Source organism: Triturus cristatus, chromosome 6 (assembly GCF_964204655.1).
Source record: "Triturus cristatus chromosome 6, aTriCri1.1, whole genome shotgun sequence".
Classification (NCBI taxonomy): domain Eukaryota; kingdom Metazoa; phylum Chordata; class Amphibia; order Caudata; family Salamandridae; genus Triturus; species Triturus cristatus.
The window spans coordinates 237,956,500-237,980,146 of record NC_140589.1 but is presented as its reverse complement, the minus strand read 5'-3'; the positions used below and the strand labels follow the sequence as shown (position 1 = coordinate 237,980,146).

At 44.4% G+C, this 23,647-nt stretch overlaps 1 protein-coding gene across 3 annotated transcripts in view; it reads right to left on the bottom strand.

Moving 5' to 3' along the window:
• Positions 1-281: 281 nt before the first annotated feature.
• ATAD2B (ATPase family AAA domain containing 2B) overlaps positions 282-23,647 on the bottom strand; it is a 790,780-nt gene continuing 767,414 nt past the window's right edge. For all 3 annotated transcript variants that reach the window (XM_085610606.1, XM_085610608.1, XM_085610607.1), the window contains one exon: positions 282-3,569. In XM_085610606.1, the coding sequence (XP_085466732.1) occupies positions 3,528-3,569 (42 nt within the window). In that variant the 3' untranslated portion in view covers positions 282-3,527. The remainder of the gene's footprint in view (positions 3,570-23,647) is intronic.

Here is a 23,647-nt window from a genome sequence, read left to right as displayed (position 1 = left end):
CATAAATTCAGTGGTTAATTTGGGTTATGAGGCTATACTGTCACACAATCTGGGCCTAGCAGCTGAAATAATTTAAACATTAAGTTCAAGGTTAACTCTTCTGGATAGTTGAAGTGTGTTTGGAAATATAGGAATACCTTACCTTGTAAATATTGGTCCTTCTGAAAATGGATATATGAAAATGCTGTTTCTTCATATTTGGTAGTCACGTAACATGGGCATGTGGCACAAATCCTGTTTGAAAAAAAGGCTTTAGACAACAAAAGAAAGCAAACAAACTGTCTATTCCCCCATCATATCTTTATTCAAGTATTTCACAGCAGGTATATTACAAATTACAGTAAAGGTTCAAAATTCCAGAAGTTTTGAAAATTAAATAACTTATTTCATAGCTAAAGTAAGTTGAAGGTCAAAAATGTAAAACATCCAATGGCAACACAATTCTGAAAAAAGCTACAGAATCCAAAATATATCGTAGTTGATGGAAACGGTTTACTGAACCCACAACGCAGACAAACATGTAGCAGTGGATGCATAGTAAATAAAAACAAATGTACAGAATACAAAAGGTAGCAGAACAAGCTCAGAAAGTCAAGCTATTTTTTTCACAGAGTGCACAGTATGTTCAGCTATCCAGCTTAACATTCTGTCTCAGGAAGGCTAAGCCATCCACTAAAGTCGCAACTTAATTAGAAATGGGAAGACAGTATCGAAACAGAACTCAACATTTTAACCCACTGGAGTGGCAAGTGCGAAAATCAAGTAACAACAAAATGTCAACACCAAAATGGCCACAGGTGAGACCCAAGTGTTCTCCTTGACTTGTAGCAACAGCTAAGGAGCAGCTCTGTTATAACCAATACAGTTTGAGAGCCCAACAAATAAAATCATACTTTGCTTTGACTAGGAAACCATATTAGGGGCTTATGCTGTATTTTTTTTAAACAAGTTCAAAATAGGAAACCGAACGCTAAAGATGTTACCGCTTTGAAACCTTGAAAGAAAAAACCCAAAATGCTGTGAAAAGATGATGTTGAGACAATAGAGAACATTTAACCCTAGCACCATAGCATATCAGCAAAGAAAACCGTAAGGGAGCTGTTTGTCCTTGAAGTGAAACACAGTTTTATACAGGCCTGCAACAACAGCATTTCTTTGATGAAAGGTAACTTAACATAGTTGGTTTCGCAGTACGGGTTCAACAAAATACTGATTTGCTCAAAGAATGATACTGGAGATAAAAATGCACAAAGTCCCTTATAGCGACATTTCCGAAATGTTAAACTCCTAAAAATGTAAGAACGTGTTAAAAAATATATGCAGTTGCATTTTTGACAAGTGCTAATGCTAACGTGTTTGCACATTAAAATCAGATTTTCTTTTACAGTAGCACACATATAATGTTTGCTCCTACCACTTTAGTAAAACGCCTGTGCAAGTCAAACCATTCGTTCCTAGTTTTCTTTCTGTTGTCAACAGCAGCAAAGTGAGACCTGCAAAACACATTTTAACCAAAACTTGCTACAAAAAATTGGCTACATTTTATTTCTTAAAAGTTTAGTCTGTAACAAATTCCATCGAATACAAAAAGCAGTCAGGTTAATGTATCTGACAGTAAAATGTCATAACCAGTAATTATGGTAATAAATATTAATGAAAAAGACATGTGAAACATCATATATTTACAGAACATTTAAAGAGTTGTTAAACTCTTCTTATAATCTACAAAACACAATGTGTTTCTACATGTGTTGCATTTAAAATTGTGTAGTATGGCTGCTATTTTACCAAAGTGTTATTAAGAGTTACAAACAGTAGTGGCGTATAAGAACCTAAAAAAGAAGGACTGTATGTAAAAAGAAAAAAAAAACAACCCCCGATGGATTACTGCAGTTAGCCAAGACCGAAAGTCTATATTACTTTTAGCTGAAGTGGTCTTATACAAGTCCCTCAGTCATCATCACAATGGAGTAATGTACCTAAGCTTCAGAATGTAAACCTGGTAGAGCAACTATTTGGCTCTGTAAACAGTGATGTTATCTAAAATACAAACGACTGAGGTATGTAATATTAACTGCAGTACCTTAACTGTCATTTCCTCACAAAAGAAAAATATAAAAAGGAACAAATAAATCTGTTGCATATTTGGAAAGAAATAACTGATGCAAAACAAAAATGATAGTAGCGTCAGTCAGCCATATACAAAAAGATTTAGACGTGTTTTTTATGATTTGTGAAAGAAATTGAAGTAACTTTAAATTTGGGAACATGAGGTAAGAACTAGATATCTCTTCTTACATCTCAATCTGCATTGACTGCAACTTCTAAACTACACTAGAATCTGAACACTGGTCAGGCCGAGCCGATCTACAGAGCAGTAAGAGACCTGAAGATAGTCCCACATCCAAGTCGAAGGAGGAGTAGTGGTCTTCAACTTCCCTTTTCTAGATCAATACTGGTATTCATTTTCCAACATAATATTTCCTTCATTTCATTACTGATTGCTATCTTGACGGCAAGCCATTTAGTTTTACCAACAACCACAGAAGTGCTAGAAAATGTGCATTTATACATTGCTACGGCCAAGACAGACCAATTAATGTGATGGAAAATTCGGCAAATATATTTCAACGGCATAGCACCCATGAATTATTACCTACTCATTTTTAGGTCAGCATCACCCAAAACCACTATGACATAAATGCTTATAAATAGAAACATTCCAAGAATTGCACCAGTGTGGGAGGAAATATAGACTTGACATATGGCCAATACATAATGGAAGAAGTGATGTCTGTATGGCATATGAAACTTCTCCCACTGAACCACCCAAAAACATGGTTCGATACAATAAGAGTAAACGGCCTTAAGCGGGTTAGAAAGTTTTTACTCCATTTGGAAACTGTTAGCGAATCTTGCAATGAACAGCAACCGAAAGCGCGAACTTCCGTCCCCTATCAATTGGATAAAAAGGCACAGTTAAAGGCAGTCCCAAATAGCCTCGTTTTCAAATGCCGTCCAGTTTCTCCAGCTTTCCAAAAAAGCCATCATTGCCAACCTTCAAACAAGTACAACTCTAGTTGCAAAAGCACATCACAGAAAAATGCCATAACGAAAAAAAACAAAAAGAAAAAAAACACTTGTTTTAAAATTCTCGATTTTGAAAAGTTGCTGAATCCAGTTTTAGTAGTCTCCTGGTCTGTGCCACAAAGTTTTTCCCACAACGGTGATGAAAAAACACAGAAGCAGGACTAAATACATTTGTTGTAGCACCAAAACATGTCCAATCTGGGGTTTATAGGTTTTCCGCTTAGTGAAAACATCTTGATCTGTAATTCGGTTTGGTTCTTGTAGGCTGGTTACTTTCAGGTACCTGAGACAATAGCACCAAGTTTAACAGACAGCAACAGACAAGCAAGCACTTATGACCAATGCTCTGCATAGAGTTGGTGCAATTGGAAATCAAATGGCTCAGCAGAAGAAAACTCTCCCTAGAGCGTTTTGAGAGTCCTTTTCTATTGTAGTCGTCACAGGAATGTTTCAAACATTTTAACTGTTCTCTCCATCGCCTGCAAAAAATTAAACACATATTTTCAACATATGCAAAATTTAATAACGATATTACAATACAAATAACTCAATTCTGATCATCATAACACCAATTTTGCACTTTATCTATTTAACCGCAAAAGCAGTGAATGAAACACCTTTTCAAAGCAAGGACTAAAACATGATCAGAAGAAATGCACTTGTGTTCGACTAAGAGCAGAGAATTAACTATTTATTTAAGCAGATGAAGAGCAATAACGACAAGATTAAATCTCTCCTTTATTGTTTTTAGAGCCTAGGTTTTATTATCGATGGTAGACTTACATTGCAACCACAAACATGATCAGTAGTGTCTAAGTTCACTTTCTAACTCAAATTGCTGAAGAAAATTGCACTGCTCGTATCCTTTGGGCCAAGGAAATTGACAGCGATAGCACGCATCGCTCCCAGACTCGATTATGCTAACTGTGTCTATGTAGGTTTGCATAACACCATTCGAAACAAGCTTCTAAAAACCCCAAATGAGGCTGCGAGATTGGTATTTCAAATTCCTATAAATACACATCCTACACCACTGTTAAAAAAAAGCTTCACTGGCTGCAAGTGAAGGAACAAATATAGTTTAAAGTTTGGTCCAGTGTGTTCAAATCTTGAAAGGGCTAGCACCCAAACGTGTAACCGAAAAATAAAATAAATATATATTCCTACATGTAACTTAAGGTTGACACATGCAAACCGACTTATGGTCCCCATTGTTCCATAACTGGAAATCAGGTGGACGTAGCTTTGAAGCATTAGTCCCTCTACCCTGTCCCTCTTCTATCATTCTTTTATCTTTATTTTCCCCGCAGAGTCCCGATGAACAAAATAGCAGCTGCAACTTTCCTCTCAGATGGCAGCTAGCCAATCACGGTAAGGCTGTTGGCGCATGGATTCCTGAATTCGAAAAGAATCTGCGTCCCTATATACACAATTGAAAATATCTTTGAATAACTCCGCAACTACTGAATGGATTTATACCAAATCACAACAAGCATTTGCAATGCAATAGGTCTCGCAGTAGCAAGTGTTTAAGCAATTGGCATTGTTAATGACAATGCCTTTTTTTTATGTTACAAAAACAAATACATAAATAAAAGGCAGTCAATTACAATGCTAATAGCTCAAACTCTCGCAAATGTGAGGCCTAGTGCATTGCAAATGCTTGTTACTAATTAGGATGATTAGTCATAGTCTATCACGTATATCACAGCGTCGTGCGTGTTTTTTAAGAGGGGCTCCATGCGGCCTCCCAGCCTCCCGGACGTAGGTCGTGCGCCCTGCGGCTCATGCTGACCCTCCTCGCGCCGCTACCGAGCTCTACGAAGTTGTCATGCAGCACATTATCCTGGGTGCTCCAACATCTACTGCTGTTTAACATTGAAGTTTTGACACTAATAGACACATTATAGTACAGCATTGAGAAGTATTTATTTAAAGTGTTATTTCTGTAAAACTGGTAGTCTGAACTTGTGATTGATTGAATGATGCTTGTGATTTTTGTAACGTTATTATTGGAACATCTTCCTTAATGTTTATTAATTGATCCAGTGGACACCAAAGGTTAAAGCATTCAACTTGAAGCCAGACAGTTGCTGGCGGGGGAGGGGTGCTGGTGTTCTACTTGTGATAACGCATGACGCATCGTTTTAAGAGAAGAAAGCTGCTACCTAGTCCTGAAAACAAAATGAAAACCTGGCAGTGACAGGATACACATTAAAAGAACAATAATTCACTGTGAACCTCGGATGTCTAAAACAAATTCTCCTACAACACAATGCAGAATATTCGATTTGGTCATAAAATGAGAAACGTCTGCAGCTACTGTAGAAACCCATCTTAAGAAAGAGAAACATTTCACACTGCTGGGTTGCAGGATGGGTGTTTTTCAGCCTCGTTTAACTGATGGTACATCATGCTGCATCGTTTTCTCAGCAATTTCTCAAGAAGCATTTTGTGTATCCCTAGTAAGTGATAAAGTTTGAGACTGGCCATCAAACTGCACAATTATTCAGCCTTACACACTGCTCTGTATGTGAAACCCAATTTTAAGGTGTTAAATTGGTTTATAACGGTAGTATATAAATACAATAATAAAATGCCACGTTCCAAGCGGCATAGGATATTTATTATGTGAACATGCAAAGGTGCAGGAAGTTAGCTCATGATGTTTAAGACTGGAGCCCCTCCCCTTTTCTTTCTTGCAATTTTATATACAGCAAGCTCACACCGAAGGTATTTGAGCGCTTTACTTGAGCTCTAAGGTCAGATTCCTTTTTAGGCACATGAGGTTAAGTGATTTGCCCAGTATCACAGGATGTAGAACCTAAGTCAAGCCTCAAATCGGTTTCAAAGTATGGAGCTTTGATTATGCACTCGCTCCAAAGCTGCACCAGAGATATTGGGTATTGTTACAGATAGAAGAAGCATTGTGTATAATCTAAAATATATAAGTATTACTTAATGCTGGCAGGCCGATGCATATTATCTCCTGCTGGGCCCTCAAGTGGTAAACAGTCAAAATCTATATTGCTAAAGCCGCATGCTTAAAAGAAACAAAACGAGACATTTCCGCTGACAGGCTTATGTCTGTTGTCTAAGTCAGCACCACTTTTCCTTGTGCCTTCAATGACAAGAAACTGCTGACGCAGATGTGTGTTTTTAACTTGCGTAACCTCATAGAAAACCACAGCCTCCAAATGCAAGATATTTGCAAGTTTCTGCAAGCCGATCTCATGCACAAAGGCTTAGCTAATGAATTGTCGGTGATGCCATTTTCTTGCAGCTGCAAATGCTGGCAGGCCGTTACGTATTATCTCCTGCTGCGCCCTTTAGTGGTAAACAGTCAAAATCTATATTGCTAAAGTTGCATGCTTAAAAGGAACAAAACGAGCCGGCAACAAAAGTGAAAGCAACCGCGAGCAGGCAAACAGCGTGCATGCAGCATGCGCGCAGACAGGGAGCGAGCGGCCGAGCCGTACGCGTGTGCACATCTCCTGTCCTCGCACGCATGCTTGTCCCTTGTGCCAAGGCTGCTAGCCGTGCGCGTGCCATGTCCTGTCCCCCTTCGCCCACCAAACTGCCAACAATAGGTCTCGCCAAGGCGAGCAGCGCATAAACTGCGTCACTAGGCGAGACCTAAAAAGGCACTTCCCTGGACCAATATGTATGTTTCTGCCGCGTTTGGTGTAATTCCGTTCAGCAGTTCGGGCTGTAGCCATGTCTAAAGGTCCTATGGGAATTAACATGGAAAATGAATATTTTTTGACCCCCACTTTTACTCGGCCCGCTTGACGGATCACCTTGAAACTTTTCAGGCACATTAAGAATCACCGGGAAACGTTTTGGGAAAATGTTGTGAAGATTATTCAAATGATCCCAAAGATATAGCTAAGTCAAAAAACGCTTTTCCTATGGAAACTACATCCTTACTATAACTATCTACTGGCATCCGCTGGTAGGTAATGAAATTAATACACACAAACACATGTATATACATACATACAGCCACATATATTGCAAAATAGCAGGTGAGAGACTACTTCTACGACTTATCAAATCTGTTGTCTTGCCTAACAGCATTAAAAACATTCTATATTATTGACAACTGCCCTTCTATAATGACTTCAACCAGCAGAAGTGAAGGTCCTAGTTGTTTGGTTGTGTGTGGTTAGTAGAGATTTGTTAAAAGCCTACTGTACTGGTGCTTCACACTGGTTATTAAGAAAGTAAGAGGAGTCCGATTCAGGTGAAGATCTGTGTGTGGTATGAGTATAGGAGGGTGCGCCAAGGGACTTTGATATTAAGTTGCAAAATGTTGTTCATTACGTAGACATTACCGTAAGACGTCATCGGAGCCATAAGAAGACCTCGTCGGTGTGCTGACGTCAGTTCCAACCATTTTTTCCGTGCCCTCGAGGCAAACGGGCGGACCAACAACATTTTTACAAGTATACACAGTGTACATAGTATATATACAAATACACATAGTATATACATCAACAGTATGGAAAAGGCTAATAAAGCACTTCCTAGCAGCAAACGGTAAGCATGAAAATTACATTTTAAAAACATCCATGTCAAACAGTTGTAACTTTTTTTTTTTTGGGTAGACACAGGAGGACAACGGGGAGGCGGGTAGGTCAGTGAGGAATCCACAGGCAGATACTGTATCCACCAGAAAAAGCGTTACCGAAGGTAAGTAACTTGTTCTTCTGATGGATACACCTGCCTGTGGATTCCTCACCTTTTGAACTGCATCCCAAAGCCATTCCTCTCCCAGAGGAGGGTGTCCACCTGACTATACCAAAAAATCTGGCACAACAGAACGTGCAAAATGGCCGTCTCTCCTAACCTCAGAATCCAAGCAGTAATGCTTCGCAAAGGTGTGGAGAGGCGCCCAAGTCGCTGCCTTACAAATATCAACAACAGGAACACCTCTAGCCAAAGCAGAAGAAGATGACTTAGCTCTGGTGGAGCTCTAATACCTTCAGGCGACTCCTTCTTGGCCAGGGCGTAGCAGATCTTGATACACAAGATGATCCACCTGGAGAGTGTTCGTTTGTGGACAGCTCTTCCTTTCATCCGTCCAATGTAGACCACGAAGAGCTGATCATCCAGCCTTAGATCCCAGGTCCTGTCCAGGTAAAAACTAACAGCCCTCTTAGGGTCAAGGCGATGAAGTCTCTCCTACTCCTTGGAAGGGTGAGGGGGAGGATAGAAGGTAGGTAAGGTGATAGACTGCCCCAAATGGAAAGGAGTAACCACTTTAGGCAGGAAAGCAGCCCTGGGTCCTAAGAACCATCTTTTTTGCAGAATGGTCAAGAACAGAGGTTTAGAACTAAGAGCCTGAAGCTCACTTACCCTCCTTGCCGAAGTAATAGCGATCAAAAAGACCATTTTGAAGAAAAGAAGCCTCAAGGGAAAACCATGAAGAGGCTCAAAAGGAGAACCCATCAGAAAAGTAAGAACAAGATTCAAATCCCACCGAGGCATAATGAAAAGAGTGGGAGGAAACTTATTGGTAAGGCCCTTAATGAATCTCATACCAACAGGAGATTTAAACAAAGACGGCTGGTCAGGCAAACAAATGAAAGCTGACAAAGCCGACAAATAACCTTTAACTGTAGCCACAGCACAAACCTGCTGGGCCAAGGCAAGAGAGAAGCTCAGCACATCAGACAAACGTGCCTTCAAAGGATCAATGGACCTCTCTCCACACCACTTCACAAATTTGGATCACCTGGAGGAATAGATAGATTTGGTGGAGTGTCTCCTGGATGATAAAATAACATCCACCATATCCAGGAGTGAGAAAGAACTCAGACTGCCCCGTTCAATCTCCAGGCATGAAGGTGCAGGCTCTGTGGGTGGGGGTGTTGAACCTGCCCCTGCAATTGCGAGAGGAGATCTGGCCCTGAGAGGGAGAAGGAGTGGAGGGTGCAATGAGAGGTGAAGTAGATCTGTGTACCACACCCTTCTTGGCCAATCCGGTGCGATCAATATGACTTGGGCCCGGCCTTGGCGAACCTTACTCAGAACTCGAGGAATCAAGGGTATGGGGGGAAACGCGTAAAAGGAGCTGTGAACTCCAATCCAACTGAAACATGTCCCCCAACGCTCCCTGCATCGGAAACGGGAGACTGCAGAACGGGCAGTGCGCATTTTCGCGAGTGGCAAAGAGGTCCAACCGAGAAAATCCCCACATCTTGAAGACGAAATGGGCCACCTCCGGATGAAGACTGTCCGCACGCACATTTAGCACACCGGCCGGATGATTTGCCATTACACAAATCCGATTGGCCCCGAGCCCAGGACCAGAGTCGCAGAGCCTCTGTGTAGTGACGATACAACCCTACACCTCCCTGTTTGTTGATGTACCACATCGCAGTAGTGTTGTCCGTCAGGAACTGAACTGACAGACCCCGAAGGGAAGGAAGGAAGGTCTTTAGTGCCAAACTAATCGCCTGCAATTCCAAAAGGTTGATGTGAAGCAACCTTTCCTCTGGAGACCGAAGCCTTTTGACCTCCAGATCCCCCAGATGAGCACCCCACCCAGAGTGCAGGCATCCGTGATAACTGTGGCCACCGGCGGACGAGACTGAAAGGGCTTTCTTTGAGACAGGGTGCCCTGCACACTCCACCAAGACAGCTCCGCTGTAGTGTCTCTGGAGATTCTGATCTTCTCCCTGAGATCTCCATTGTGTTGATACCACTGCCTGCGGAGGCACCACTGGTGTGCCCTCATGTGCCAGCATGAATGATTGAACAACAGTATACAGGAAGCTAACCGACTGAGCAGGCGTTGGACCTTCAGGACTAGAACAACCGCTCCATCGTGAAACAAAAGAATCATCTCCTGAATGTCGAGAGTCCTCTGTGGAGGCGGGAAAGCTCAACACACAGTAGTGTCCAGTATTGCCCCTATGAACAGGCTGCGCTGAGAAGGTACCAGGTGAGATTTGGGTACATTTATTGAGAAACCCAAGTTGAACAACAAGCGCGTTGTTGCCTGCAAATGGCACATCACCATCTTCGGAGACTTGACTTTCAGCAGCCAGTCATCCAGATATGGGAAAACAAGAACCCCTGACCTTCAAAGATGTGTTGCCACCACCGCCATCACCTTTGTGAAGACCCGTGGTGCGGAAGTAAGGCTGAACGGAAGGACCGCAAACTGGTAGTGTTGCGACCCTACCATAAACTGAAGATACCTCCGTATGCGACTTCTGGATGGGAAGATGGAAATACGCATCCTGAAAATCCATCAACACCATCCAGTCTTCCTGTTTCAGCGCTAGAAGAACCTGAGCCAAGGTCAACATTTTGAACTTTTCCTGTCTGAGGTCAAAATTAAAAATGCTGAGGTCCAGGATCGGCCTCAATTGACCGTTCTTTTTGGGGACTCAAGAAATAACAGGAGTAACATCCCTGACCCCTTTCCTGCTCTGGAACCACCTTTATCGCTCCTTTCTGCGACAAGACAAGAACCTCCAGTTGTAAGAGAAGTAAATGGTCCTCTGAACATCAATCCTGGCGAGGAGGGTAAGGAGGGGGAACTGTAGAAAAGGGAGGGCATACCCATTCTCTACAAGATTCAAAACCCAACTGTCTGAGGCAACCGATTTCCAATCTTGTAGAAAATGGGACACCCGAACCACTACAGGACCAACATGCTCCAAGATGGGGGGGGGGATCTAGAGCTGCTTTCCCGTGGTACCAGTGGGGGTGGGCAGGAAAAGAGGAAGAGGACTGCTGCAGAGCGGCTCCTCAAAGACGGCCTCTATTCTTTCCCCTGTATGACCTGTACAGAGGGTTTTGCTGCTGAGTTTGCCGATGGCAACAAAAGGAAGAAGCCTTGCCAAAGCCTCGATAGTTCTTGTAGCCATACCCTCTAGGTTGAGAATGCAGGCCCAAAGATCTCGCAGTAGCCCTAGTGTCTTTAAAAAGCTGCAGAGCAGAGTCCGCCTTGGTACCAAACAACCTCGAACCATCGAAAGGCAGATCCAAAAGAGTAGCCTGAACATCTGGAGAAAAACCAGAAGATCTGAGCCAGGCATGCCGCCTCGTCGCAATTGAAAAACCAATTACCCGAGCAACTGAGTCTGCAATGTCCAAACCCGACTGAATGACCTGTCGGGCAGCTGCTTGAGAATTCGAAAGAGCCTAAAGAAAGTGAACACGATCATCCTCAGGAAGTCTAAAAGAGTCCATGAGAGCATGAATGTATCTCCCAAGCAAACAAGTGGCGTTTGTAGACTCCAGCGCCATACTTGCGGAGGAAAACACCTTCTTGGCCGACTGTCCTATCTTCTTAGAGTCCCTTTCCCCAGGGGTGGTAGGGAAGGACCCAGTCGACTGCTTGGAGCATGAAGCCTGAACCACCAAGCTTTCAGGAGATGGGTGGGCAGCAAGAAAAGCTGGATCTCCAGGTGCTGGCCTGTATCGCCTTGCAATTGCTCTGGAAACTGCAGGAGCAGTCAAGGGCTCACTAACTGATGAAGAAGTATTAAGCACTTTAGTCAAAATATTAGACTTACCTTCTGCTGAAGGCAACTGAAGATCCAAAAATTCATCCTGTGAGGGGCCAGACTTTGGAGAAGTGAGCTCCCACTCCGAGGAAGTATCTAAGCCACTGGCCTCTTGCAGACCCTCAAATTCGTCCACAGAGTTGAGTATCTCTCCTTCCTCCTGCCAGTACTCATACTCTTCCAGCAACCTTTGTGCTTCCCTCCTGGAACGGTGCTTCGGGATCAGCGTCGGCAGCGCCAGCGGCGACAATGGTGCCGGCGTCGAAGGAAGACCTTCAGAAACAGGCAACGAACGAATCCGAGACAGCGCCGATTCGACACCAGACGGGGTTTGAAAATTCAGATTCGAAAACCTCGGGGCAGGAAACTGCCAAGATGGAGTAGTTGGCATGAAAAGCGCCTGGGCATACTGCTGGGGAACACACAAATTAAAGGCAAGCGGACCCACTGGGCCAGAAGGCGCACCGGAAGGATAGGATGCCCTGGCAAACATGCCATACATTGCATTTAGGAAATGCGAGGAATCCAGTCCTGGTACAGGAAAAGGAGGGTAAGGATCCGGGCCGCCCTGATTCGGGATCTATCCGAGGCCGAACTGGAAGCTGAGGCTATGAAGCCGATGAGGCCGGTGCCCGCTCAGGCGAAGCCACAGGAGAATACTACCTGGGTGTGGGGGAACCCCTGGGTGCCAGAGCTCCTCTTGGCGTCGAAGAGCCTCTTGACGCCGGCGAACCCCTCGGGGTCGGCGAGTGGATCGGAGTCATCTGCGGAGAAGGCAACGGAGAAACAAAGTCCTTTTCCCGGCGCCGCTGAACAGGTGAAGCCGACTTCGAAGCCTTGACCTTCGAAGAGCGACGTCGAGAACCGTGTCTAGTCTTCGACTTCTCATGCTTCTTGGACTTCGAAGTATGCAAGGTTGACTACTTTGAGCGCTTACGACCTCTCTTTTCTCTCTTCGCCTTCACCATGAAGAGCTTCGCTTCATGCTACTTCAATGCTTTAGGATTCGTTTTTCGACAACATGAACACCCTTCGACGTCGTGGTCCGAAGAAAGACACCAAAGAATCGTCATGAGGGTCTGTGATCGACATATGACCTCCACACACTCTGCAGGGCTTGAAACCGGACTTATTCGAAGTAGCCATTTCTACAGAAATACGAAGACGTTTTAGAAACAAAGTATTCTCGTTGAAAATGGAGAGTCCCAGAAAAAACTGTAATGGGTCGACAGCGTGGAAAAAAGGGAACTGACGTCAGCACGCCGACGAGGTCTTCTTATGGCTTCGATTACGTCATACAGAGTCGCGAGCGGAGCCGTGCTATAATGAGGTCCTTGTAGACGTGGGAGAGCTAGGAAGAAATATGCTACTTCCAGTGCGCATCTGTTCTTGGCATGTAGAGCTGCAGATCTACACACTGTGCATATATCGCCATCTGGTGTTGGGCCCAGATGTTGCAGTTGTTTTTCTCTTGGAAAGTCTTTGGAAGTCACAAGGTATGCGACTCCTCCTTTGGATCACATTGCGCATGGGCTTCGGCTCCATCCTCAGATTGTTTTTCGCCAGCGGGGAAATAATGGAGCTTTGTAAGAAACAGGAAAGATGCCCATGTGTGCTGTATCTAAATAAGATTAAACAGGAACAGATAAAGGTAGCCGGTGAGGCGGGTGGGCGTGTGTAGATCTGCAGCTCTACATGCCAAGAACAGATGCATACTGGTAAGTAGCATATTCCGGTCGAGGCATAGGAGCTGCAGATTACACACTGTGCATATATTGTGTAGCAGTACCCCCTCCTAGAGGCGACCACCAGTATTTGTTGCAGTTGTTTGGTACAGTGTTTTGAGGACAGCTTGGCCCACACTAGCCTGTTGTTTAGTTTGCACATCTATACAATAGTGATTAGTGAAAGTGTGCGGTGTAGACCATGTAGCTGCTTTGCAGATATCATCTAAGGGGATGTTCCCTAAAAATGCCATGGAAGCCACTATCTTACGTGTAGAGTGGTCTTTAGGGGGAACAGGTAGCGTTAGTTTTGCTTTGTGGTAGCAAATCTGTATGCATTTAACAATCCACCTAGCTATCCCAGATTTGGAGATGGGGTTGCCTTTGTGTGGTGGTGAGAAAGACATGAATAGTTGTTTGGCCTTGCGAAAAGGTTGTGTTCTCTCGATGTAGTAGAGTAAAGCTCTTTTGACGTCTAGGGTGTGTAGAGCTCTTTCTGCAATGGTTTGTGGCTGCGAGAAGAAGACGGGCAGTTCCACAGATTGATTGAGGTGAAAGGGAGAAATGACTTGAGGAAGGAATTTTGGATTAGTGCAGAGAACAACCTTATTATGATGCGTTTGCAGAAAAGGTTCTTGAATGGTGAGTGCTTGTATCTCACTGACCCTTCTGAGGGAAGTAATGGCTACAAGGAAAGCTGTTTTCCATGTTAAAAATTGAAGCTCACATTTATGTAGAGGTTCAAATGGAGGCCCCATTAGTCTTGTGAGAACTATGTTTAGGTTCTACACCGGTGAGGATGGCACTCTGGGGGGGAATTATTCTTTTAAGGCCTTCCATGAAGGCTTTTATGGCAGGTACTCTGAAGAGTGATAGATGCTGTCTATTTAGTAGATACACTGCTATGGCAGCAAGGTGTAGTCTAATAGACGTGTAGGCTAAGTTGCATCTTTGTAGGTGTAGTAAGTAGCCTATGATGTGTTGGATAGACACATCTAAGGGATTGATATTATTGTTGTGACAATTAATCACGAAATGTTTCCACTTGGCTGCGTAGCAAGCTCTAGTGGTAGGTCGTCTAGCTTCTTTAACGATGTTCATGGGGAAGATTAAGGTGACCAAATTCTAGGATTTCAGGAGCCAGATCGCAAGGTTGTGCTGAGCTGGGTCCGGGTGTCTGATCTCTCCATGGTTCTGGGTTTAGAGGCGTGGAGAGAGGTGTAACTTTTGGTGCGGAACTACGGAGAGTTCCAGCAATGTGGTGTACCACGGTTGTCTGGCCCAAGTCGGAGCAACTAGGATGAGAGTTAGGGAATGTTGCTGTAGTTTGCGCACCACTAATGGAATGAGTGGGAGAGGCGGAAAAGCGTACGCAAATCTGCCTGACCAGTTTATCCATATCGCATTGCCTTTGGACAATGGGTGTGGATACCTGGCGGCGAAGCTTGGGCATTTGGCGTTTTCGTAGGTGGCGAAGAGGTCTATCTGTGGTTGCCCCCACATTTGAAAGAATGGTTGAAGAACTTGTGGATGAAGTTCCCACTCGTGGATTTGTTGTGTTTGACGGCTCAACAGATCTGCAATGGTGTTTTGGACTCCTGGGACATGTAGGGTAGGAGAAAAATGTTTTAACGTATGGCCCACCTCCATATGGTCTGTGCTAGCTGAGAGAACTGCAGAGTGTGTGTGCCGTCCTGTTGTTGGATGTAGTACATCGCTGTCATGTTGTCTGTGCAGACTAAGACCGCCTTGCCTGAGACGTGTGTTTGAAAGGCTTTTACGGCTAAAAATATGGCCAGTAACTCCAGATGGTTGATGTGGAGTAACTTTTGTTGAGGTGTCCACGTGCCCTGCATGGTGTGATGTAGTAGGTGAGCTCCCCAGCCGGAGAGCGATGCACCCGCAGTTAGAACTATTTGCGGAACCGACTCTAGGAACGGTCACCCTTTGGAAAGGTTTTTGGTGGTCCACCACTATAGAGAGCGATGGGCATGACTGTCTACCAACAGGGGTAGGCGAACGCTTTTGAGGTGTCTATTGTGGCACCGAGGTATTGTTGTACGTGGGATGGATGCAGATAGGACTTGGCGTAGTTTAGTGTGAAGCCCAGGTCGTGAAGTAGTTGGATAGTGGCGTGAGTGTGTTGTACACACTGGTTGTATGAGCTGGCTTTTATGAGCCAGTCGTCTAGGTATGGGAAGACGTGGATGTGTTGTCTTCTCAGGTGTGCTGCCACTACCGCTAGGCACTTGGTCAACACTCGTGGCGCTTTGGTGACTCCGAAGGGGAGTACCTTGAATTGGTAGTGGTGACCGTCCACTACGAATCTCAGAAACTTCCTGTGAGCGTTGTGCACAGGAATGTGGAAATAGGCATCCTTGAGGTCTATGGTGGTCAGGAAGTCATCCTGGGAGAGCAGAGGAAGCACCTGCTGGAGTGTGACCGTGTGAAAGTGGTCTGAGTGTATGTATTGGTTTAGGGGTCTGAGGTCGAGAATGGGTCTTAGAGAGCCGTCCTTTCTTGGTATGAGAAAATATAGGGAGAAACTCCCTTGTTTTGTTGGTGGGTAGGAACTGGTTCTATTGCATTTTATTGTAGGAGGGAGATCACCTCCTGCTTTAAAAGTGACAAATGTTCCTGTGACATTGGGCGCTGTTTGGGTGGAATGGTTGGGGGGTAGATGTTAGTTCTAGACAGTAGCCTGATTGAATTATCTGTTGCACCCATCTGTCTGAGGTGATGGTAGCCCAGACAGGAAGGACATTTTGGAGTCTGCCCCCGACTGGAGTGGAGTAGTCTGGGGGGAGTGGTGGGAAGTCACTGGGTGGGGGGGGAGAGGCAGAGCGGGAGGTGTTAGTTTTGCCTCTGCCTTTGTTGCGGTTACCCCTGTAACTGCCTCTTTGGTAACCCCTAGTGAAGGTGGATTGGGTAGGGGTCTTGTATGAAGTGGGGGCGCTGTCGGAGGAGTAGCCTCTGGTGGTGCTTCTAAAGGAGGAACGGCGAAAGGAGCGCCTGGGAGCATGCGACTGCAAGGCTCCCATAGATTTTGCCGTGTCTGTGTCCTTTTTCATTTTTTCGAGGGCTACATAGACGTTAGGGTCAAACAGGTATTTCTCATCAAAGGGGTGGTTGAGGATGGAACTCTGAACCTCAGGTTTGAACCCTGAAATACGTAGCCAGGCATGCCTACGCAGAAAGACGCTAGTATTTATTGCCCTGGAAGCGGGGCACAACGGATGGAGGTATTTGTGATCGTTTACCCTTCTGAATTAGTTTGTTGGCCCTATGTTTGTATTTGTCAGGGAGGTGTTGCATTATTGACTTCAGCTCATCATAATGTGCCCTGCCATATCTGGCTAGGAGCGCTTGGGTGTTAGCAATGCGCCATATGTTGGCCGCTTGGGACGCTGTTCGCTTGCCAGAGGCGTCCAGGAGTTTAGACTCCTTATCTGGCGGTGGAGCCTCACCTGATGCCTGGGAATTGGCACGTTTCCTCGCATTGGAAACCACCACGGAGTCTAGTGGTGCGGTGCCTTTCATGTAGGTTGGATCTGTTGGGGCGGCTTTATATTTTTTCTCAATGCGAGGGTTAATGACCCTGGCCCTAACGGGGTCTTTAAAGACCTCTGGTGTGTGCTTAATAACCCTCTTAAGCATGGGCAGAATTGAGGTGGACCTCTGTGCAGTGTCAAATGTATCTAAGAGGAAATCCTCCTCTACGGGGTGTGTGTGGAGATCAACCCCGTGGTAGTGAGGTTCTGTATTTCTCGAGACTGACTCCATTTTATATTGTGTTGCCCTCACGTAGGCCTGTGAAGGTAGTCTGGCGAACAAAGTGGCCTGGTCTTCTTAGTCTATGTATACATTGACTAGGTTTCTTTCTGACTCTGGAATGAACTGTAAGAAACTGACCTCTTCACCTGAAACTGAACTCGCAAAGCCAATTTCCCTGATCGATCTTTGTCTGAGATTGCCAATCAAGATACTGTTCATGTAATCATGCCATGCCCTGCAGTGCCATATAAATAAGGTTAACCTTTGTGAACTATGTAATTATAATGTTTTGCCCATATCCAGTTAAAATCCCAAAGGCTACTCACCTGCTGACCCTCCAGATTTTCCATTTGTTTAGGAATGTAATTGGTACAACTCCCTTACATGCCTGGGGCAGGATAAAGAGTATATAACACGTGAAGTAAGACCATTCTAGGGACTACCTCATTCAGTTGCTACGGCTTCTGTGTGACGTAGTCACACTCATTTGAGTTTAATAAAAATGTTCTTTTATATTTCAGCTTCTGTGCCAAATTCTTTATTATTGGTTTGAATGGACGAAGTATCAGTGAGACCCCTGAGAAGGAGAGGAGATTTGCATTTCTTCAAATGGCGCGGCCAACGTGGGCCTCATCAGAGAAGTGGCTATCTGTGGGAGTGATCTTGTCAGAAGACAGAAATCTACTGAGGAGGACAGGACTCTACTAAGGTACTCTGTGCACGGAGATTCTGGGGAATCTTTGTCTCTGCAGCCCAGTATATTTCTGATCTTCCTGATTTTGATCCTCCACATGATGTCACCCCTGACTGAGAACCTTTTTTGGCGTGAGTATTTAAAAAAAAAAAAAAAAAAAAAAAAAAGGAGACCGTTAGGTCATTCAGAACTTGGCAGTTAGAATTTGGACAACCATTTGTTTGGTAAAAGTAGTTATGCGGCTCTTACTGTTGGTTTTTGCCTTGGATTGGTAAGGTAGTTTAGTAACGCTTACTGTAGCTTTGGAACTTTGGACTTGGTGTTGGCCAACTTTGGATTTGTATTGGTTTGTATATGCGAATTGCAATTTGTGTAGGCAGGTAATGAGGAGATTTTTCTCTATCTGGTTTTGTTGAACGGTGCAACGTATGAACAGTACCTTAAGCACTACTTTGATTATAATATTGCATATTCTGCAGTTTTTTTGGCATGCCTGTTTCAAGCTCACATCGAAGAATGTGTTGCTTTTTCTTTGGAGGTACCGTAGTGTAATAAAGTAAATTAGCCGGCTCCCCTAGAGGGAACACCTAAATAGGTTTAGGTTTAAAAACATATTTCTTCCTTGGTGATTCTGTATCCCCAGGGAATTAAAATATGGACATAATACATACAAGGATCCTTTGTTCTGCGCAATCTAATGAATGGAGTGTATTTTGGCTTCTTGGCAAACTGTTGGGCTGTTTTTGCAGTCTTTTGGAACACTATTGAGAAGCATTTCTTGTAAATATGACTTACAACTAGTATTTACAAATGGCTTGGTTTAGGTACAGTCTGTGGGCTGCCCTTTGTTTTTGTCCTAAGTGTTGATCTGTGGGTTAAATGTGTGTTTAAATGTCTATGTGGTTTTCCCATTAGTGCAACTTTTGTAAGTAAATAGCGATGGCGCCATTTATGAAATAAATGAGTAAAACGCGCTGTATTATGTGTCCTGAGTGTTTGACCCCTTTCTGTTTATGTCTGAAATGAGCTCAATGTGTGTGTGTGGTTTTCTCTTGAGGTTTTCAGTCTGTTAAGCAAAATGTCAGTTAATTAATTAAGTAGACATTAAATAAAAATCCGGAAATGAACCATGTGATATGCTACAATAGCTATATGTTGCTATTTAATTTATAGAGTTTCTTTTATGGAGTAGCTGGTTAAAGCCCATGGTGTCCTCTGGGGGGGGGGGGGGGAGGGTCTAGAAGGGTAAAGATCGTCCTACGGGACGTTAGGGACGTCTGGGATGTTGTAGTCGTCCCATTGGTCTGGGGAGCCTGTAGGAGTAGGGTCTCCTGTTGGTTGCCCGCCCCGTCCCCTGTGTTGTATATAATGTCATCCTCCTCCTCATCTGGAGATGGTGTGGGAGAATGATGGAGTGGGGGAGGATGGGGGGGAGGAGGTGAATGAATCCTCAAAGTGGAGGTGGCAAAGTCTCCCCTTTTTGGTGGTGGAGCTGGTGCAGGCTTGTCCAGAGATCTTTTTCTAGTGCTAGGCTTCAAATGCCCAGTCTTTGGATCCTTTACGAGGGTTTTCTGGCAAGGATCGGGTCGAAACAGTTCCTCTGTAAGGGGCAGATCCTTCGGTGCCGATGGTGTCGGAGCCGTGGGTTTTTTAAGTGTCGATTCGGCACTGGTTCTTGGTTTGGAACCGTGGGATTTAGAAATGTCTTGACTTCCTTGGTTCAGAGGTGGGTTTCGGCTTCGAGGTTTGGGAGTCGAGGCTTTTCGGCTTCTTGCTCGGCTCCGAGGATGTTATCGGTGCCAGTCTTTGGCGCCGAGTGCTTCGGTGTCAAGCTGTGCGTGGATGAGGAAAGGTGCATTTTCTTTTTCGGTGCCGGTGTTGATGAGATTTTTTCGGCACCGAGGATAGGCTGGCTCGAGCCCGAGCTGCCTGAAGGCATGATGGGCTTCTTAAACAGGCCCGGAAGCGAGGTATGGGAAGCAGTCTTTTGATGCATACCTAGGCCCGAAGGCATGACTGAAACCTTTTTCAATGGCGTGGAGGGGAGTTTAGGGTCGGGGTCGACGTCTGTACTCACGCCCCTCTGTGCTAGAGTGATGTCCTCGACGTCGGAGTCGGCAGCTTTGGAGGAGCTGACGAGGCTCTCTTCGGTGCGCTGTTCCGGAACATCGACGCCTTCATCGAAGATGTCGTCGGGGATCGAAGTCGACGAGTGAGCCATTGTTCTCCTTGCTCGTCGGTCCCGGATCGTCTTCTTCGATCGGAAGGAGGCGCAAGCTGGACAGTCCCTTGCCTCGTGCTCTGGAGAGAGGCAGAGGTTGCCCACCTCATGGAAATCGGTGTGGGGAAACTTCGACCCACATCGAGGACACTTTTTAAATGGCGTCCTTTCCATGAGCTAGGACCGGAGCCCAAGTAGGCCCGAAGGCCTTCGTCGACGACCGGAATCGAAGACTTTGATTGTTGAGTCGCGTCGAGTGTGGAGAACGCGATTAAGACAATACCGAAGGGGGGGAGGATTGCGTGCCAAACAGGAAGACTGGAACAGTTCCGAACTGGAGCGCGAAAAACACATCCGAGTCAGATGGCAGAAAAAAACAATCTGAGGATGGAGCCGAAGCCCATGCGCAATATGATCCAAAGGAGGAGTCACATACCTCGTGACTTCCAAAGACTTTCCAAGAAAAAAACAACTGCAACATCCGGGCCCAACAACAGATGGCGATCTATGCACAGTGTGTAATCGGCAGCTCATATGCCTCGAACAAGAATTTCCACAGAATGCTGGCGCAGGGGTAATTCAAAAGGTGACGAATCCACAGGCAGATGTATCCATCAGAAAAATGTCACTGGCCAATTCTATACCCATGAAACAATCTTGAGTGTGTGGGAGTCAATTGTTTAAGATAGCTTTATCTGAACGTTTTTAGGATGAAGGTTGATGTGCAAGGTGATTAAGAGTAAACTGTATTTTGACAATTATGGGTTTTTCGTGCAGTGTTGTGCACAAGAAGGTCTGATCTGAGGATGTTCTGGTTATAACTTCCTCAATTTGTGGAAGGCAACTTATAAATGCACATGGAAAGGAGCTATGCAAATGATATTGCTGGGTAGAAATCGCTGCGTGAGTACTGTTATGGTGACTATGGGAGATTATGCAATATGTTTGGTATACTGTATACAGAGTGGGCGACTGTGGTGTGTATCCTGGCTTTGGTGATGGAATACTATTCGCCAAACTTCTGCCATATTGCATGCATGTGGAGTGCCATAGCAAGGAAGACATGTTGATAGTTGAAGTATCCTGTAGAAGAGCAGCATGGCAGTACAAAAGTACAGTGTAGGTAAAAAGGTACTGGTAGCCCGGCTCAGAACGGGGCATTCCAAAGAGTATGAAATCGTACAGCTTCAGAAGCAAAGTGTTACCATGTGCACAATAATGCATAGGAAACATGTATGCATGTGTAACAGACAGCAGCTTACCTACAAGAAACATACGCAGAAAACCAAACAAACACAGAAAACACACATGCACACGGACATTCACTAGATGCAAGCACACTCAAGTGGGTGGGTGAATGCAAGTCTCTAGAGGTGATCAAAGGATGTTTGAGTGGGTACAAGGTTGGCTAGATAAAGGCAATAGAGTGAGGTAATTCTGAAGTGTGCAGTAACAATCACTGGAGTGGTCGTATTTTAAATTTATCTTGTAAACTATCCTGGCCTTTGCAAATTTTCTAAAGCAAAGCAAACCTTTTGTGCAACAAAATTATACTTTTAGCTGAGATTTTAGCAAAAAATATGTTGCAGTTTATTTAATAACAATTTAAACTTCACACCTTTTGCTAAGCTTGAAATAGCTATGACGAAAACCTGTTTGCACAGCTCTCGTAAGTAGGCAGGTTGGGAAGGCACCATCAGGGACTGGGATTGAAGGGGTTAAGCAACCCATCTGATCGGGACAGATTGTGCCATCAACCAAACAGAAGAACGTGGCCAAGTATACAGCTATGGGCCAAGATAAACATATGCAGATACTCAGCCCAGCTCCAGAGAGGCGGTGACTAGTGTCCAAAGCAAATTTGCAATTAAGCCAAGTAGCAGCTGGTCTCAGGGAAAGGTGCTGGTGTAGGAGAGAGCAGCAGGGGGGTAGGGGTGCGAAAGTAACATAACAAACAAAATATACTTAGCGCCGCTCTTCTGCTCCTCTGGGCACAGACCGAGGCTCCCAGACTCCCCTGTGGCCAATCCGGATGCTGCTCTCATGGTGGTAATACCAATGAAAGTAGAGTTGGGATTGGGCAGAGCAGGCTGGTTTTGCGCTCCATCGGGGGCTGGGAGCCTCTGCCTGCTGTTGTTCTCCATCCAGCAACACAGCTGGGTTGGAAAGATGTAATCGCACATGTTGGTTTGGCTGTCTTAAGACAGCCAGCCAAACCGACATGCACATCGACAGCAGTGCCCACCACTCCTTCACCATTCCTAGTAAGGCCCGCCCCCAAGACTCGCCTACTGACGAAAAATAAAATTATATTAAAACAGTTCGATTATCATTTTATTTTTCATTTTTCTCTGCAGGCAAAGGGGTGAGGCTCCTCCGCCATAGCAGCCACTGAATAAACCAATCCAAAGGACAGCCAAGAAGACTAACAACAGACTGGACAAGAGCTCTACATCACACACACTCATCTTAGAGTAAGGCGGGCCTCATGCAAGAGCTCCAGGTCTCGCAAGAGTGTGTAGGCTATTTAAGGTGGGGACTGGTAATGAAGAATCCCCATAGCCACCTGTCCCCATCTTCTTGCTCTTCAACTTGATAATGCAAGAAAAAGAGTACAAAAACAGAGCTCCTTAAATGTAGTCTTCACACAACCATTATACATCTGAATCAACAGTCATCCGCAGGCAAACAATAAAAAAATCTTTCTGTAGTCATAATCAGGAACATACCATTTAGAGTGAAAACAGGATGTAAGAGCATACGAAAGTCGAGACATTGTCACAATGGAGCATTAAATAGAACAAGAACAAGCATTTGCAATAGGTCTCGCATTACTGAAAGTTTGAGCTATTGCCGTTGCAAATGATTTTTTTTTTTGTTAAAAAAATATCCTAGCAGTTGCATAGGTAATAAAATCTATGAAGCAAGAAAAGGTGCAGTACCTCTATTAGCCACATAAGCTACTGCACCCTTACTTTGCTACTGCTGGGGTATTTTTTTTTATCAAAAAACTCATTCATATTCTATATAATATAGCAGAGGTATCCAGGTGCTAGTTTAATTAGATTGAAGTTAAATCCAGTATTTTCCAAAAAGGGTCTAAGCAAAATATCTGAGTTATGAAGAGAGTGGACAGGTGTCTGCAGCAATGTTAAATAAAGCCCCTCCAGATGTTTTGTCAAATAAGAAGTTAAACACTGAGTGTTAAATTTAAGTCAACATAGGCGAAAATATGCTTTGCCTTAACCACCAAGAGACCATTCTCATGATTTCAAGTTGCCATATCATTGAGCAGAGGATTAGCCAATGAATGTGAAAATAAATATGACAAAGGCAATAGATTTGATTTCGGCAAGAAATTAATTTTTATTCTTTTTGCAAGCATGTGTATTAGAAATTACCAAATGTAAAAATGTTGCCATTTATGATGGCATGCATATGTTTGCAAAGAAAAATAAGTTGATAAAGAACTACTGCAGCTGGAGGTCAACTTAGAATGGTATTCTGAAACCTTTATTCTAGGTTTATCGTTCCAGGATGTCTTCCATATTTAGAAGCACTCAGTTGGCCATCTTGGAATGATAAAACCATCATAAAGTATGTCGAATATTATTCA